The 18,486-nt window shown below is 41.2% G+C and overlaps 1 protein-coding gene across 3 annotated transcripts in view; it reads left to right on the top strand.

The window, feature by feature from the left end:
• abr (ABR activator of RhoGEF and GTPase) overlaps positions 1-18,486 on the top strand; it is a 121,483-nt gene that overhangs the window by 47,393 nt on the left and 55,604 nt on the right. For 2 of the 3 annotated variants that reach the window (XM_063488674.1, XM_063488675.1), the window contains exons 3-6: positions 6,612-6,710; positions 8,813-8,998; positions 14,722-14,829; positions 16,064-16,124. In XM_063488674.1, coding sequence (XP_063344744.1) covers positions 6,612-6,710; positions 8,813-8,998; positions 14,722-14,829; positions 16,064-16,124 — 454 coding nt within the window. Of the gene's footprint in view, positions 1-2,931; positions 3,132-6,611; positions 6,711-8,812; positions 8,999-14,721; positions 14,830-16,063; positions 16,125-18,486 lie in introns of those variants that run through there. The other variant, XM_063488676.1, reaches the window with a different exon arrangement.

The following is an 18,486-nucleotide window of genomic DNA, read 5'->3' as shown; positions in this document are numbered from 1 at the left end:
ATGCTTGCTTTCAGAATTCAGAATATTTTCTGAATGTGTTCATCATCATGTTTCAGGGCTTGTGGTCCTGTCACACTCCCCCCCTTTATGCCTCCCGGCTGTGTGTGTTTGGATGACTGTCACTCGGTGCCCACTTAAAAGAATGTGACTGTGTGAAGGGGCGTAGCCCACGGAGGCTCAGCGGGAGTCGAGTTGACCCTGACCTGAACTGACCTTCTCACAGACACAGAGAAAAAAAAGCTGGTAGGATTTCATTCACATGCCAGCAGCCTTTTTATCCACTGAAAAATAAAATACTCAATGACAACAGCATTGCTTTACATCTTTACAACTTTAGATCAATATGTTGTTTTTAAATTCATACAGAACAGAAATGATCGTATATTCTTTCTGTATTCTGTATTAATGTATAAATTACCACAGCTGGATTGTCTCGACCTTCCACTTGCTTTACCTGCTCTTTAAAGTCTGCCTGCTCTGTCTCACATTAGATCCAAGCAGTATCACTGCACTATCCATGCATGAACACAGTATTGTAAATAAACAGTGGTCTTGTTAGGCTTCAATGGAGCTGATTGATGAATTATTCAGCTGTATTAATTGTAAGTGACTCTGAGCTAGGGCAGCTCATGTAAATGAAGACGTGTCTCCATCTAGTGGCTAGCTGGGATAAGAACAGAAAAGATGGTTTGACTGTTTAAAATATAAGAAATAGGAAATGAATTGTTCATAGTGCTGGTACATTAATGATTTCAGCCACAGAGTATCCTCAGTAAGATACTGTTGTTTTCTTTTTAGTTCTTCCCTGATCATCGTCTCTGCTAGGATGAGATTACTCAACGTGGACAAGCTCAGCTGTTTTCTGTGTACAGTAGTTGTATGTTAAAGTTTTGTATAAAGTAGCTTTTCAGTGATGAGTTATGATCAGCTTATTATTAATAATTATAATAATCAGAGGACTTAATTTGTTTTTCTATGGTGCTGTGCAAAATTCTTGAGCAATCCCTTGTTTCCTTATGTTTTTCTCCATTGCTTGCTTCTTGACTGTTTTTTTTTAACCTGTGAATCATTCAAGCATAAATACAACACTTATTCACCGAATGAGTTAGTAGTGACAAAGAGCCAGGTTTAAATTGTATCTTTACCAGCAGCCTGTGGCAAAAACACGTCAATTGTTCCCATTTCTTTAGTTGAATCTGTGAAATTGCCAAAGGCAGCATAGTTTGATGGACACAAAATAGTATTTTTGCACAAACAAGGTAATTCCCAAAGAGCTATTAGCTAAAGCGTTATTTTCATATTTGCACAGTGTGATTTGCAGTGTCCCTAAAATAAAATTGAGGAAACTTGACAAGTGGAGGAACAAAGAAGACGTGGCAGACCTAAAACTATATCTGTAGGAGAGGAACAGTAACTGAAAGTCATGTTCTTAAGAAACAGGAAAAAAAAATTAAGCAGTAGCAAAGGCCTGACACAGGACCTGAGTGATGCATGCAGTCCTTCAGTTGATCCAACTACTGTTTAGTGAAGCCTCATCAGAAGTAATGGTGGCTGTCGACAAGCCATTCTTAAGAAAGGGAAATTAAGGATGGCTTAATTTATGCCACATTACGCAAGAACAAATCAATAACAACAGGTCTTTTTGAGTGATGAATCCAAATTGAAAGCATTTGGTTAAAATCATTGTTTATATGCACAGTGGAGGTCAGGAGTGTCTGCAGCCATCTTTAAAACATTTTTTATTTTACATCTGTGTATTTACACTTTTCAGCACCTGAATGAATTTGAGGAGCTGCTGTGAAAGATTGCTTGTTAAGAATTCACTTGTGATGCTGCTGCTGCTAAAAGATTTTGCGGCTCTTATCGCACACCGCTGTGCAGCCGTGTTTTCTTTCCGCTGAGTTTGCAGAGACCTTTCATCTGCTAAAGTGAGAGGGCTGATGGCCCCATGTGTTCAACATGACTAAGAGTTAAATACCGAACTTAAATATTTTTTTTGTTTAATTTTTTTTGTATTACGCTCTAAAATCATACTTTTCCTTCAGAAGACAAGATCAGGACAGATTGTGCTTTGACCTCGAAATAAATACAAATGCACATTAAGGAGGAGGTTCATAGAGCAGTTGGGGGTGTCCCTTCCTCTAAAATGACAAGTCAAGGTCAGGAACGGGGTGAAAGGGCATGGGAAGTGAATTGTATTCATTCATAAATATGCAGCAACTTAAACTTGGATGATTGCATGCAGATTATTTATATTTTTGGTTTAATTTTATTTCCAGTAACCACAGTTATTGATTTTCTGTCTTTGTCTTGCTGCACACGTTTTTTTTCTTCTTTTTTTAGTGTATTATTTCTGTGCTTTGCCTTTGAAGCTGCTATAACTGTGTGCCCAGCGATCTATGTGACCTGTAATTGGAATCAGCCTCGCTTGCAGCGCATTAGCTGGCCTCGGCTCAACGTCCAAGGCTTTCAGCAGATCAATAAAGAGACAATAGTCAGAAAGAAGGGGAGAGAAATCAACCCTGTAGCGTGCGCTGATGAGAGTGAGAGAGCAAGACTGTTTGTGCGATGAGGAAGTGGCTTTTTGCCCCGAAGAGAACGGAAGAAAGAAATAAGGGACAAGAGAAGACTGACTTTCCCAGCGTAGCCCTAACAGAAAGAGTCTGTAGCCATCAAGGAAGTGGCTGGATAGCATTTGTGGGGAGGGGAGGGGCGGCTGTAGAGGGAGGGCAGACCTCATCGACTGAGGTGGAACAGTGGCCACACACACACAAAGACAGACACACACACACACACACACATATATAGAGCACACACAAATACCAGGAAGCCCAGCAGAGGAAGGGGGTGGGGTTGAGTAGGCGGGGTCCTCTCTCTTTCTGTCTTTCGGTGTCCAGACGACTTGATCTAAAGGGAAAACACTGATGTGTCCAGGCAGGCCCCGTAGAAGGAGATAGGAGGCAGAAAAGAGGAGAGAAGGAGGTGAAAGAAAGGAAAGGAAAGACAGAACCATGGAGGAGGAAGAGGAGGAGGTGCTGTGCTACTTGGACAGGGTTCTGGAGGAGGAGGAGGAGTTTGAATATGGAGATGGGGAGCTGGAGCCCATCACTACGACACATAGGCAGTTCAAGGTGAGGTATGAGCTGGAGAGGAGCTGGATGCAGAGGAAAAAGCGCGCACACACACACACATACAAACACACACACGTACATACACATACGTACACACTTTTGCAATACTGCCTTTCAAAATGGAAAATCCCAGTCAGTGTATTGGTGTGTTTGTGGCGTGACGTGTGCTTCTTCTCAGAGCCATCTGTGCTGCAAAAGTGTGTGTGTGTGTGTGTGTGTGTGTAAGAGTGTGAGAGTGACAGCCATTGGTGTGTCAGCGTGGCCCGATGAGGCAGCGGCTCTGCAGCGCATGTCTGTGCACGGTGCTGCTGCTTTTTAAAGCCGGCCGCTTTCTGTTTCTCATGCTAACTTCTGTGTTTGTGCGCCTCTGTGTGTACTCCTCCCTGCTGATGAACTGATAAAAAGCAGAGCTACTTTAAACTTTCTCTGCCCATTCAAGATATCAGCTCTTTTATCAGAGGGCAGAGGGCAACGCAGGAAAGCACGCAGTGTTTGTCTGTGTGAAAAGCCTAGTTGTGACTCACAGAGCAGGTTGCTGTGGGAAAAAAAATCACCTCATGGATTCCTCGTCTTGCCCTCTCGCCACACAGTAGCTCTTTGTACACAGCAGAGGGAAAATATTCCTTTTTCCTGTCTTTTTTTTTTTTCGTTGAGTTGTGACTTATTTGTTACTGAAAGAAAAGAACTGAATATGTCTGCAACATTTTGGTTAGTCAAAAGGACAGAACACCTTTGTGGGTTATGATGTCATATTTTAGACCTCAGCTATTCTGAGATATCATTTTAATAAGAACACAGTGACTGGAGACACTCTCGCTGCTTAAAATAAATGTTGACCAGCAGTAATTCACATCACATCAAAGATTTTTCTCTTAGTTTCAAGTGTGTCTCATTTCTGGCTTTAGTTTTGAGCTTTAGGTTCTTTTAAAAGAATACGAGCAAAGAGAAAGGCTCAGAGGATTAAACTAAACAGAATTCTGGCCACGTGCTTCATTAATCCCTCATATTAACGTAAATGCAAGTAAGTGTCAGTAAGGACTTCCCTGACAGTTTATTTAACCAACAGAAAAATGACCAATAGAAATCATCCCCGCCTCTCGAACTGATTTACTTTACACTGTCACGGTTAGCTGAGGAAAAACTGCCAGTGTGTGACAGGCCTCAAAATAGGCCCTTTGCAGTCATCACATCGCAAGTGTTTGTTATCTTTATAGTCTTCAGCATTCTTAATAAAGCAGCACGTGTAAATGGCATATACTATAACACATACGGTAAATACTGAACCTTGATATGTAGTATAATTTCCTGCCTGAGGGATAACATCAGTGTTGGAATGTGCATGTCAGCCGTGATTGGGTTAAATGATGAGGTCATGCCTCCTTCCTCGTCTTGCTGGGCAGTCCTGGAGTGCTGATATCATTGTGAGGACTTGGTGGAATTAATAATTAATCTCTGGTCTCACAGCTGTTCTTTGGCCTTCTTTAAGGCACACATGTTGTATTTAAATGCCATTTTCTGGAGTTTATCGGTATTTATCTCTTCAATAAGGGAAAAATGTAAATACAGCAATATACCTAACCAGCTACACTGATAAGGTATGCAATACAATTCAATTCAATTCACTTTTATTTATATAGCGCCAAATCGCAACAACAGTCGCCTCAAGGTGCTTTATATTGTAAGGTAGATCCTACAATAATACATACAGAGAAGAAACCCAACAATCATATGACCCCCTATGAGCAAGCACTTTGGCGACAGTGGGAAGGAAAAACTTCCTTTTAACAGGAAGAAACCTCTGGAAGAACCAGGCTCAGGGAGGGGCGGGGCCATCTGCTTCGACCAGTTGGGGTGAGAGAAGAAAGACAGGATGACGGACATGCTGTGGAAGAAAGCGAGAGATTAATAACAAGTGTGATTCAGCAGAGAGGTCTATTAACACATGTTGAGTGAGAAAGGTGACTGAAACAGAAAAACTCAATGCATCATGGGAGTCCCCCAGCAGTCTACACCTATTGCATCATAACTAAGGGAGGATTCACGGTCACCTGATCCAATAAAGTTTTAAGCCTAATCTTAAAAGTAGAGATAGTGTCTGTCTCCAAAATCCAAACTGGAAGCCTGTTACACAGAAGAGGGGCCTGAAAACTGAAGGCTCTCCCTCCCATTCTACTTTTAAATACTCTAGGAACAACAAGTAAGCCTGCAGTGCTAGAGCGACGTGCTCTAATGGGGTGATATGGTACTACAAGGTCATTAAGATAAGATACAATACAATATATCTTAGATAACTTAAAAGTAAAGAAAAATATCTTTAAAAAACACATTTTTAAAGTGAATGGGTTTATCTTAATTGTCGCTTCTAAATGAATGATTCTGTGTGAGTGTGAACAGTTGTCTGCCTCTGTGAAAGCCCAGTGACAGACTGGCAACCTGTCCAGGGTATACCCTGCCTCTCGCCCTGTGGTAGCTGGGATAGGCTTCAGCCCCCCAGCATGGGCGACCCTAATTTGTCTAAGTGGAAAAGAATTGCTGGATGGATAGCTGAATATCAAGTTTACATACAAAACAGAGCATATGTCCATACGCTAATCAAACTTGTCGCATACTTTTGCGAGTCTGGCGTCACTGCAACCACTGCTGTTGTTATGCTGCCTGCTGGCTAACCATATGAAACTCATGAACCCCCCCCCCCTTCTTTCTCATAGTACGTGTTCCGATCATTACTGGCGAACTGCTGCGGAATTAAAGCAATTCGAAATTTGAAAGCGAAACTTTGAAACATTTCTCTGTTTGATACACCTGTGCACTCCACAGTCCAGTATACAAAAACATAATTCCTTTTCAAATATTTTTACTTCACTTACACAGATATTGTGACATTTTGATTGTCACGCAAGTATCATCTACCACAGAGTCACTGTATCACTATGCCATTGTTGTGTATTGGCCAAGTCAAACATGCGGAGCAGGGCAGTCCTTTATGACGAGGGAACAGCCAAAAGTGAGAATAATATGAAGAAAGATGAAGTCTTCTATGATCATGTTGGAAGTCCCTCTTTTGAAACCTGGTAATTTTGCTCTAATTATAAGTTCCCACAAAATGTAAACAATACACTATGAGTGTGTCTTGGTCAGCGTTTCTCAGACATCAATAGGATGTTGACTTCCCCGACGTTGACGTCAAAATGCAACAGTTGCCTGGAGTCATCACAAATAGCTTTACAGAGGAAATGAGATACTTAGATGTTTTCATAAGATTTCTAATAGGTTGCGCATTCTTTTACGCTTACGACTGTTTGTATCAATCTTGTGTTTACCTGACCATTGCAGGAAATAGAGTCAGGGTACTTTCATGTGCCATTAGTCAAAACCGAGCCTCGATAACAGGATTTTTGGTGAATATGTGTATTCCAGTGCGCTATATGTGTATGTAGGCGAATAAAAGCATATTACAGCCAGGTCTGTTTTATCCTGCAGGGAGACATCGAGAAAGGACTGGAGATGAAGAGACTGGTGCTGTCTGGATTCCTGGCCAGCGAGGAGATCTACATTAACCAGCTGGAGGCTCTGCTACTGGTGAGACACTCAGACAAAGACAGACAAGAAACAGAAACAATGTAACAAGGCTCATATAACCACGTGAACATTGGAGTGCTGCTGCTGCTGTAGGCATTGGTGTGAGCTGTGAGACTATCAGAACACTATTAGTGGTCGATGGCCACACTTAAAGCAGGACCACAGATGCTGCACTTTACTGCAACGCTAACCAACCACACTTCCTCATGCTAAGTCGCTATGTCTCACAGCCTGCTGATCTTGGCCACATGTTCTACTTTGGCCAATATATAGTCAGATAGATGCTAAATTAAGATATACAAATGCGCACAACAATTATTGTGGAAATTCACCACGGCAAGACCCCCCCCCCCCCCCCCCCCCACACACACACACACACACACACGCTTTAATTAGTCAGTAAGAACAAATGATTGCACTAACACTTGCCGAAATCTGGTCAGGCTCTCAGTTCCTTCCCTTTGAGCTCTTGGTGACAACACAACGACTCATCTCGCAGTTCCACCAATAAAAAGTTTGTTCCTCTCCTCCTCTACTTCCTCAGTCATTCAGAGGAGGTCTAAAACAGGCACTGGGGCCGTTTGTTTTTGTCTTTTTTTTCTTTCAGCAGATTAATACACTTGCTACAAACAGAATAGTCACACTTTACTCTCTGGCTGCATCCCTGGAAACCCGGTGTTAGATAAATAAAGCAATACTGCAACCAACTTTGCATTATTTTGTTTTAAGTCTTCCCAGTAGCAACAAATCTCTAAACAATTCCAAAACGTAGGCATGGAGATTCCAGGCTCTGTATTACATTTCATACAGAGAGGGGATTGTATGCTCAGGCACCACAGCAGTGTTGTGCAATGTAGTCTGTGGATTATTTTAAACAGGGTATTTGTTATGGCAGATCTTCATGCCACTCTTTGCCACTGTTTTTTAACATGGGTTATTTTAAGATTTGGGGTTTTTTCAAGTTGGAAATTGCAGTTTTCTCTCCAGTTTTCAAAATACTGGATTCTTTCACCATCAGACAGCTTAATAAGCTAGTCCAATCCCCCCTGCTGCCAGGTTTCATAAACTGGGTCTTGACATGAAGGTGAAAAGTCACGTTTTTTTTTCCCATCTGGGCCTAAGAGAGAGAAATGTTTCTTTATCTGGAAATGTATCATAATCATATTCCATGTCTCCAGGGTATTTGAAACAATAAAATTATTCTGAACTTCTTGACTGGATTTTTTTTAACTCTAAGAATATTTTCTAGAGTTTGTAAATGTAATGATTTTATTTGTTTGTTTTTGTAAGACAACCAAGTAACAAGACGATCCCAATCAATGTGGATGATTATGGTGATAAATTTGGCACAGTCTAGGAAGTAATTATCTTCCTGTACTGTGTTGGTTCATTTACATTTACTGGGAAGTAGATCACAAGAGAGTCTCTCTTTCCCATTTTCTTGATATAAACATGGGTTCATTAAAAATGTTTAAACATCACCTTGTTCAGCTGCTCCAGCTCATTTGATATATGATGACTATTATTTTCCACCAAGGAGATGAAATTTAGGACCACTAGTCTCCAAATCCTTTCTGGTGAAATCTAATGAGGAATTTTCATCCGACTGCTTTTGCCGTCTTACATAGACTAGGACAGAGATATTGATTGTCGGTGCTTTTAAAAATAATCCAACCTGTCTCATGTGCCTTAATACAGTAGGAGGGTGACTCATGATTAGCCCTAGAGAGCTGACGTAAAAAGCCTTTATGTTTGCACTGTAATTCAGAGCCATCCTCCCCACGCACGCCCAACATGACCACTCTACACATCACTATGATTAACTGAGTTGGCCTGCAATCTGCCCGAGTACAAACAACACAAAGGAGAAGACTGTCACCCAGATGAAAAGAGGCTCAGATTACATACTTATCACAGAGTGACGCATTTATACGTTCCCTTTCTGGCACTGGTCCTAATAGGTCCTTTTTGTTGGCCTGATCAGATGTTAGGGATGATTTCAACACATTTTCTGTGTTCATCAATCTCGTACTTTATATATTACTAATTTAGGCTAAAGTTTTGGCAGCCCCCCTTATTACCTGAGTCTCCTGTCTCTCCAGCCCATGCGACCCCTGAAAGCAACAGCCACGACCTCTCAGCCTGTCCTGACCATCCAGCAGGTAGAGACCATCTTCTACAAAATCCAGGACATCTTCGAGATCCACAAAGAGTTCTACGACGCCCTCCTACCCAGCATCCAGCAGTGGGACGAGAAGGTCACCGTCGGACATTTGTTCCAGAAGCTGGTGAGTCTGACGTGGGTGACACAAATGACAGTGTGCGGATCTTTTATTTCGCTCTCCGTCATTTGCAGGGTACATGTAAATGGCTGTTAAACGGAGAATTATCAGGCTTCTCACTGTTTGTACTTTGTGAATCACTTGTCTGAATTAGACTCAGTGTGCGTAAGTGACTGGCACGTGCCCCCGCGACTGTGGCCTGGGTGCATTAGCAGAAAAGTTGCAGCTTCTGAACTATCACGCTGTCATACTTGCAGTGGATTAAACAGGTGCTTTCAGTACATAATGGAACAGCAGCACTGTAACGTGCATGTAAATGTGCCTGTGTGTGGAATTAGACGGTTTCCAGGCCTCGGCTCGTCACAAAGTGGGTTAGAGCGGTGTATTGTCAGATTTGCAGTGGATAATGTGATTTGAAGAGACTCATAACGCCGCGTATGTACGTATGCTGGACAATGTTTTCTTGGTGGAATAAAATTAATCTGTATATAAGGTGTGAAAAGGCTGAGGCACCCATCAGTAATTATTTAGTTGGGTGGACCAGTTTTAATGTTTTGGGAACACAAGCCGTGGAGTGGCTGGTATCATTGAAATAAACACCTGCACAGTTTGTACCGATCCTTCATTGTGAGTGTACCCACTGTGGGCAGACAGGTGGTAATACTGTGGTTTGTAATTTTCCTTGACTGGAAACGCTGCGAGAGCACCAACTGTCTTTAGAAAAGCGGGAGCAGAAAGCTTTAAGTTTATTTTAGCTGCTGGTAACAACAAGGCTTTGCTCTAAAGCTGGGAGCCTTGGACACAAGAAGTCAACAAAACCAAGTATATACTGGATCCTGCTTTTCAGTCCTGTTACTGTAATACAGCCATCAGAGTTCATGTTTTCTGAAAATCTAGTGAACACAAAGATGTGACCTAAGGTTTTAAAAGTGGTACCATGGGTGCAGCTGCTAAAAATCTTGGTCAAGTTTGAATCCCGGTGACCTTAATCTTAATGTCAGAGGTCAACTTTTCAGAAAATCACCTAGGATTTTTAAATTTATACCATCGGTGCATCTACTAGAAAGAGTTTAATTCATTAAGATCCGATGTGTGATTTAAGAGTTCCTTTAACGTTCTTGATCAGTGTATATATGCGTTTATCACACTGTTGAATGTTTGTGTTCACATACCAGCCCCTTTGGTTTCACACCACAGCGTTGCGAGAACTTCTTTTTCCTTATCTTTTCATGGTGTCATTTTGAGGAACCTGGTAAGGTCATTCTAATTAAAAACACAGCTCTTCAGGGAGTAGATCTCATTTTCAGTTTTGGTTTTCAGGTACTTTTTGATGTCAGCAACTGTTATTCACCATGACTTAGTCATACGTGTGAAACTCAGCGTTTGTTTGTGACGAAGAAAACATTAAATAGACTTTAAGAGTTTTTACTTCGCCCATGTACAGCACATTTTTAAAGCTTGGATATTAATAATAATATTTCATTAACAGCTTGATGTTTATCCGTATGATTAAAACATTTGATGAAGCACTTTAATTAATAAGAGGAATGATGAATATTCAGACATGAAAGTATGTTGGTGTTAGTGAACGATTTAACAGGAGAGAAAAGGAGCACAGTTTTGATACAACTGTATAAAATCCTATGAGTTTAAGTACTTCTATTCAACAGACCCCTCCTCACTGTGGACGGCCAGCGCTAAGCGGCACCTATTAGTGTAGTCATCAGCTCCCATCTGTGCTGTGTATTTGTGCGTACATGAATATGTCGTGTTTCAGCAAAACATTAGTCAGAGTGGCTGTGTGAGAGTGCAGATGGCAGTTTAATTAGCTGGTCTGCTCCCTGCTGCTCCTCGTCAGCAGTATGGGTGCCACTGGAGCAACAAGGACAGGCAGGGTTACAGAAAACAGGCCAAGACGGGGATAAAGACCTGCTACAGGTCCAAGTTTGTTTTTCACCTTTCTCAGACGAGAGAAAGGTTTAGCTGTAGCCTGTGTCTGCAAGGGATGCATTTGTCTGAGCGAATTATTAAAGTCCTAGTCGCTCTAGAGGCACAAAGTAGGAAAGGTTCAATTTCGTGTGGATGTGGTGCTGATAAAAACAGTACCACAACTCCATCTTTTACACAGTAGTCACTATTAACTATGTATAGTGCAGCCACATAATAATGTTTTTAATCATACATTTGCTGATGGATTTTAGTAGCTGGTTATCTTCACAGCAACTGAAGCCTACTCAAATTCAGCACAGGCATGAAGTATTGCAGCGAGGCTCAGTTGTAATAGCTTTAGAGAATTTAAATTAAGCCTAATCAAAATTTGAGCAAACCTGAAAAAACACCAGCAAAACTAGTTTCCCCATTGTGTTGGGCGTTCACCCTCGTGTTTAACACCTCAGACAATATCAAAGATGTACCTGTCTAACATGGTTTCACCCGATGTTTTTAAAGTCCCAATTTGTAAAACCTCAAGTTAGTGTTTCTGCCATCACTTTCTTGGCTGCAAAAAAACTGGGTGTAACAAAGTGCAAGTTTAACTGTGAAACCACATGCTTATTGACTAATGACGTGTGATTGATAACTCGTTAGCCAATGAGCGTGTGTTTTCATACCACAAGTGTTCTTCTATTTTAAAACATGGTACGATCAAGATTTACAATTCAGACTTGAGTTATTTATCATATTTATTAGTTATAATATTACTTGATGGTGTATTTCTTTCTTTCAGCATGACTTAAAATGAGTGACTGAGTCCTTAAATTCACCAGAAAAGAGTTTGCAGATGTCAAGACAGAAAGATGTTTTGCTATAGACTTCCATGGGACCAGAAATCTTTTTTTTTTCCTTTTTTTTCTCAACCATAGATATCACCATATGACATCCTCAGATAGAAAACAAGTGTAAGACAATTTTGGATTGACTTAATTTTTCTGACCAGGAAACTACATCCAAGTTTTATACTGCCTGTTGCTAGCATGCTAATTGAGAGTTATGAATGTAACTAAGGTTTTGTGAATTTTGGATGAACGTCTCTTGCGGTCAGAAATAATAGAATAAAACTATGAAGGCAAACGTGGTAAACACTAGAACAGCTTTAGATCAGGCAGATAAGCATTTTTACCATTGTCAGTAGTAGACTTTAGCATGCTAACGCTCGCCTTGTAGAGTAGTAGCATTGGCATACTATTAGCATTAAGTATACCTTCATAGGGTTTTTTTTCCTTGTCTTTAGACTTATTTCTACATTATTATAATTTATTTAGGAAAGAATGGTGAGAAGAGGGTAATACAGTGTTGGCTACCTTAAAGAAAATAAATAAAAATTATACTTTTAGTAGATAATTAGAATTTCTTACGTGAGGTCAAGAGCATGTTGTTCAAAAGTTGTCTGCTATATTGAATATGAGACACAACCATTGGTTTCTAGGGGAAAATGTCTATTCCCCAACTGGTTGTTAGTGCTTTGTGGAGGTTATTTGCTGTCCATGGGTGAAATCTGTTAGAAAGAAGATGCCATACCAAAAACTTCCAAGTAATTGCTTTGGTTGTTAGCAGTTCCCTTTAGTTTTTCATGTCTGTCTGCAAATACTTGCTAACTTCTAGCCGAGCAGTAGTGAAATGTGAAGAAATGCCTCAGCGCTGTAGCCAACATGTTTCAAAAGGTGCAACTTTTATTTTGGAGGAAAACTTTCTCCATTTCCAGTTTGCATCACTTTTCGCAGTTTTATTGCCGCTCAGAGAGTAGCTGGACAGTGTTTGTGGACAAGTCCAATCAAACTATGAACCCAGTGACCAAAGCAGTCACTTTAACTGAGAAAAAGGTGGTCGACTGGGGGGGTCACTGGCTGGTTGGCTTTAGGACTTTAGACCAGTCATTTGCCCAGCGACTACATCAACCTCTAGCAAGCGCTCACAACTGGTTGGGGAATACCCATTTCTAGGCCTGTGTGGCTGGTGCCTTATTCACATGATTCTACATTGTCACCACGATTGTCACAAAATGGAGGCCAACTTAATGCCATGTGGTTTGTGGTCACGTGTTAGCAAAACCTCAAAAGTGGTTGCACCATTTTAGTGTGAGTGTTGTGGCTGACTTGAACGGTACTCTGCACACACCTGTGCACAACTGACTGAAGAAGGAAGATTTTATCTTGGCGATAGAGGATACTGTGGGCCACTGTAGAAAACGGAGGACGTTGCACATATTGATGGACAATCTAATTGTGGCGTTGGGATTTTTAAACATAAAGAAAAAAGGTCTGCAAGCAGTATGCTCGTATATGGCATTGTTTGGAAAAGAACAAGACATATTGTTTGGTTACTGATGTAATATAATATTGAAGTTTTCATTCACTACATATGGTTCTTTTGCTGCTGTTGATCTTTGTTGCTTATAGCTGATCACTTGCTGTGCTTTAAAAGAGTGGCGAGTGCTCTGAAAAGATTCACTACAGTGTTTAGTTGAGGGTTCGTGTTGCTCGCAAAGCTGTATGCAATTTTAAAAAAAGGCACCCCTAAGCTGGCAAACATGTCCATGTGGGTTTAAATAGTCCGTAGGCTCTTCTACCAGCTGAAAAGTCTCTCTCCTGTGTTTCTTCATGTTCTACTTCCCACGTTCACTTTCAAACACAACCTGTTGTTTTCTGTCCTACCACTTTGACCTGTGATTTTTGTTTTCTAAAGCGTGGGCGTTTTGTCTGGACTGTGACTGACGCCACTTTCATACTGGTCACAGTGCGTCCGAGAAACACTCGTGAAACATGAACTCATGAAATCTCATAACGTCATTCTGCTTGGTTTGTTCTTTCCAGCCAAGCTGCCAAATCTCCATCTTTGGAAATTCAGCTATGACACACCGTGGTTTCTCTTTTCCATCCACAGTTTTGGTTTGACATAAAATAGTCTCCAGTTATAAATAGATGATCCACGCGTGGTGACATTTGTTTCACTCATCTGTAGTCAGTGTCACACATTACGCGGTTTGACAGTTTTGTCATCAGTATTCTACAATCACATATTTGTGTCCTGATGTTTCCCTCCATCGATTGTTGCTATAACATGTTTCAAATGCCGCATGAGGCCGCACACTTCCCTCACGTCTTTGCTTTTGAGCCCAACTTTCTACTTCTCACTCCGAAGGGAAGAGGAAGGAGAGGAAATGAAAATAAGAGGGCATGGAGTTTAAGGACAAAAGTCTTACTCATGCACTCTATTCAGCTGAATCCAATCTCATTGCTTTAATAGGATGCAGTCAGCTCTTCAGCCTAGGCATTCAAGCATAGCTGTAGCAGGATGCATATTCATGCACTGCTGGTCTGCAGCTTGTGTTACAATGCACATACAGTGCTGCAGAGAGGGGCTGTTAATGAAAGAGAAGAGGACAGAGAAGAAGAGGGACTCAATCAGGAGGGACTGCAAAGCGCTGCTAGTGAAGTGGCTTTATGGGAATGTGATCAGACTATATGTGTTGACTCAATGAATTTAAATTGAATTCTGTGGCATGAAAAACTCTGGAAGTGATCATTTAAGGTGAATGCAAGTAGGGCTTGCTGAATTTTATTTTAGTTGCCATCAGTGCAATGACATACTTGTGTTGACTTCCCGAGTCTCCGGAGTTCATTTAACAATTTGAATAAAATGAGAGAAGACTAAATGCCATCATCGTTGTCTTAATTTGCCTCACACCTTCTCGTTGTTGTTTGCTGAATGTCTTTGCTTCTGCTTTCCTCCAGGCCAGCCAGCTGGGCGTGTACAAGGCCTTTGTGGACAACTACAAGGTGGCGCTGGAGACGGCAGAGAAATGCAGCCAAGCCAACAGCCAGTTCCAGAAGATATCTGAGGTGAGTTCAACCTCCATGATTTAAACCACGTGTAACAAGAGAACTTTTAAATAGCAAACATGTCATTTTGTTGCTATGTACTGCATTTTAACATCAGCATATCAAACCTGGCGCAGTAATAATAAGGATCTATCAAACCTCCCCTTCGCTGGTCTCAAGGGTCTTAAGCCATTATATGAATTCTCTTCAGTGAAGAGAACAGGAGAACAAATACACGACGACACAAACCAGGCGAGTCGAAACGTCCTCTTTTTGGCAGGAAACAGCAGTGTTTATGGGAAATGTGGTCTTATTTTGAGGAACCGTTGTTTTATAACACAGTTAAGAGGTATTTGTGTTCAAATGTGCTTGGGACAGCACTTAGCCAGCAAGCTTATTAGGTAACAGAAAGATGAGAAGTTACATTCACAGAAAAAACATCCAGGCTAGTCTGAGTTTACTCACGGTACGACTACACACACTTGAAGCGCAGAGAATATTTTGAGCGTTCAGAACAAAAGAGTGTGTGCATTTGGGGAGGTGGGGGATTGCTGGGAAGGTGTCAGTGATGTTAATTAGCTGAAAATGTTTGTGGCAGAAGTGACTGATAATAACACAACCTCTCATGCCCCTTGTTCACATGCTAGCTTTTCACGCCTTAGGTCAACACAGGATATAGTTATAGATTGTTCCTTATTGTTAGGTGTGTTCAACAAAGATCGAGAGGCAAAGACATTACAGTAAAGGAAAGTGCTTACAGAATCTAACTATGATTATCCATCTTCATCATCACTTAAGGAGCATGGGCATCTTTCATTTTTAAGCATCAAACCTTCCACTCCCTGTTATCTTATACACCAGCAAAGGGTACATCTTTCACTATCTTACAATGCTGTGATTGCAGCCATTCCCCAACTCTCTGTGAATGGTACTCATAGCCAATGATCAAATCTTTGATCAGTGGTCATTTGCATATTAATGATCAAGAAACTGACCTTTTCAGTCATTATACAAATGTACCGTTCCTCCCGTCCAGATGGGTCAAATCAGCTTTTTGGGACCTGCCGTAGAGGTTTGTTGGTGGTATTATTTACTTAGAGGGAAACTTGTGAAAGTTCCCATGCCCAGTCTTCTTCAGCTGTCTCAGTTGGATGCACTGATCCTGTACTTCCATTAGTTCAGCCAAGCAACTGCAGCACAATCCTGTGAGTGTGCACAATTAATTAAATTGATTATTCCACTTTATTTCTTTCAGAACCTCAAAGTAAAAGGTCCTAAAGACTCCAAAGACTGTACAACAACTAGTTCAATGGAGGGTAAGTTGGTGTTTGCTTGTATCTCTACGCATGCATGTGTGTGTGTCTGTCTAGGCTTGATTGCTGTTTTAAGATTCCAGCCCTGCCTCTTCTTCTTGTGTATGCAGTGGTGAGCTCTGGGAGGCAGACTGGTGCATGTGTGAGTCTGCTCTCTCTCTCTCGCTCTCTCTCCCTCTCTCTCTCTCTCTGTGCCTGAGAAAGGAGGCAGTGAGCAGGAGAGTAGAGTGAGGAGAGGAGAAGAGGGATATGGAGGTGCTTCTGGTCCTCAGACTGTGTTGTAACTGCACATACGGTAACGACTGCATGATATGAGCTTCCCGCTTTTTGATGTTGGGTATCTGTGAGGACATCTACAGCTTTTACGGCGCTTATGGTATACTGTGTGGAGGCAGTTATTAATTAGCTGTCAGACTGACGTTTGGACTTTTTTGCTCATGCTTGCTGAGGAATTTTGCTTTTTCTGAACATTTGCATGCCTGTGATGAGCTTTTTGAGTGATGAGCCTCTGGAGTGTGGTGTTCACTCAGGCTGTCATACACGACTGTCTTTCGATCATATAGAACATACAATAGAGAGCATCTTCAAAATGTCTCTGTCTGTTTACAAGCTGGGCACGTTTAGTCTGTATAAGGACTGCTGGCCCCAGGCTGCTCCTCGTACAGAATACTTATCTCAAGAGGATCGGAACAAGTGTGGTCTGTGTGTGTGTGTGAGAGAGAGGTTGTCTATCGCGGTACGTGCCTGTACTCTGCTGGCGCCTTGGTAACTTCGGCCGTTTTGGGGATTGCGTTCAGTTTGGTGGGTTGAGCTGTACACAGTCATTAGCAGATAAGATGAGTAGACTGTGCGGCTCTCTCGGGCTGAGAGTGGCTGGGTGAATGTTCATTTGTATGTCAGTTTTCAGTGGCATGTACCTGTGAAGTGTCTGTTAATTTATGCATTGCAAACGAGGAATAATCAACCTGTCCCAGTTGTTTTATTCTCTTTCTTTTCTCATCATTCCTGTTTTAGATGATTTTAAAATGACGTCTTTGGTTTGCTGTAGTTTCACATGGCTGCTATGTGTCATGAAACTAGTCTCATATGCCCTTAACAATCAGGGTGTGTCAACACTCAAGGCACTTCCTTTGATTGCTGTTTATATTACAGTACATTAATTACCCGGTGGGTCAGCCGAGGGGTTTCTCTACCTTAACTTTGCAACAAATGCCTCCTCTATCTACTCTCTTTGTTTCTTTTATTATTTTCCCCTTGTTTCTTTTCTCTGCTCCATCAGCTTTTTTTTTTACTTTCCAAAGTATTTAACAGGATCTCAGCTACAGTAAATGGCTGATAGGTTGATAGAAACACAAATACCTGCTCAAACAAGAATCTGATATATTTTAAATGTAAATGGGGACTCATGTCCTACACCATGACCATTTTCTCACTTTCTCTTAATCCTTCTTTATTTCCTTCTGTGTTATCAGTTCTGCCCTGTCCTTCTCACCCTCCTTCACAGGCTTATGGCTGGCATTGGTAGCTGAGAGTTTTGCCAAAATACTGAGGCCTGAAACCTGGCAGTCCTAACTGAGGACTAAAAGTCCTGTCAAACACTTCGCCCACATGGTCAAGCACCTCGTTAGCAAAGATTAACTATTTGTCCATCAGCCAAGTCATCAAGGCGACCTTGGAAAAACGACCAGTCAGGCACGCCTCACTGGGACAGGACATCGACTTCCAATAATCCCCCTCTCTCTATCTGATTCTCACTCTCTCTTTGTGTCTTCATCCTCCCTCGTCCTGACTTTTGACTAGACTTTTAACTCGGTCCTTGTCTGTAAAATACATCCAAGTCAGATACTCCACATGATGTGGAGTCAAAAAATGATGATGCTTAATCCTGCGTTCGGAGAGCACTTGAGTAGATTTCTGTCTACATTAGCATTCAGGTGGCAATACTTAATCTGTCTTTGTATTCAGGAGAGTAACTTCATTATTCAAATCTCTTGTATATAATTATTATGTTTGCATGGTTGAAAAACTAGAGGAAAACGAGAAGAGAAAAGGAAAGAAGTAAAGTTTGAGATCTCTGAGCTTCCTTGATAGGTTCAAGACTATTAAGGATGAACCTATCTTGCATAGTAATGCAAAGAGACTTGACTTGACTCTAAAGCAGTAAAATGTGATCTTGAGTTTAAAAAAAGCCTTTGATTGAAACTTGTAATGTTAAAAAAAAAGTTCTGGTTGCATGCTTTGCTGATGGCTTTGATGACTTTTTATTTAACCCCAAAATAATCAAAATGTGTCTAATTTTTCATAGTTTCCTGATAAATGAGTATTAATCATTGATCAACTGTGATATTTAAATGCGCAGTACTGG

The sequence above is a fragment of the Pelmatolapia mariae genome, linkage group LG10_11 (assembly GCF_036321145.2).
Source record: "Pelmatolapia mariae isolate MD_Pm_ZW linkage group LG10_11, Pm_UMD_F_2, whole genome shotgun sequence".
Lineage (NCBI taxonomy): Eukaryota > Metazoa > Chordata > Actinopteri > Cichliformes > Cichlidae > Pelmatolapia > Pelmatolapia mariae.
This window is presented reverse-complemented; position numbering and strand designations above follow the sequence as displayed.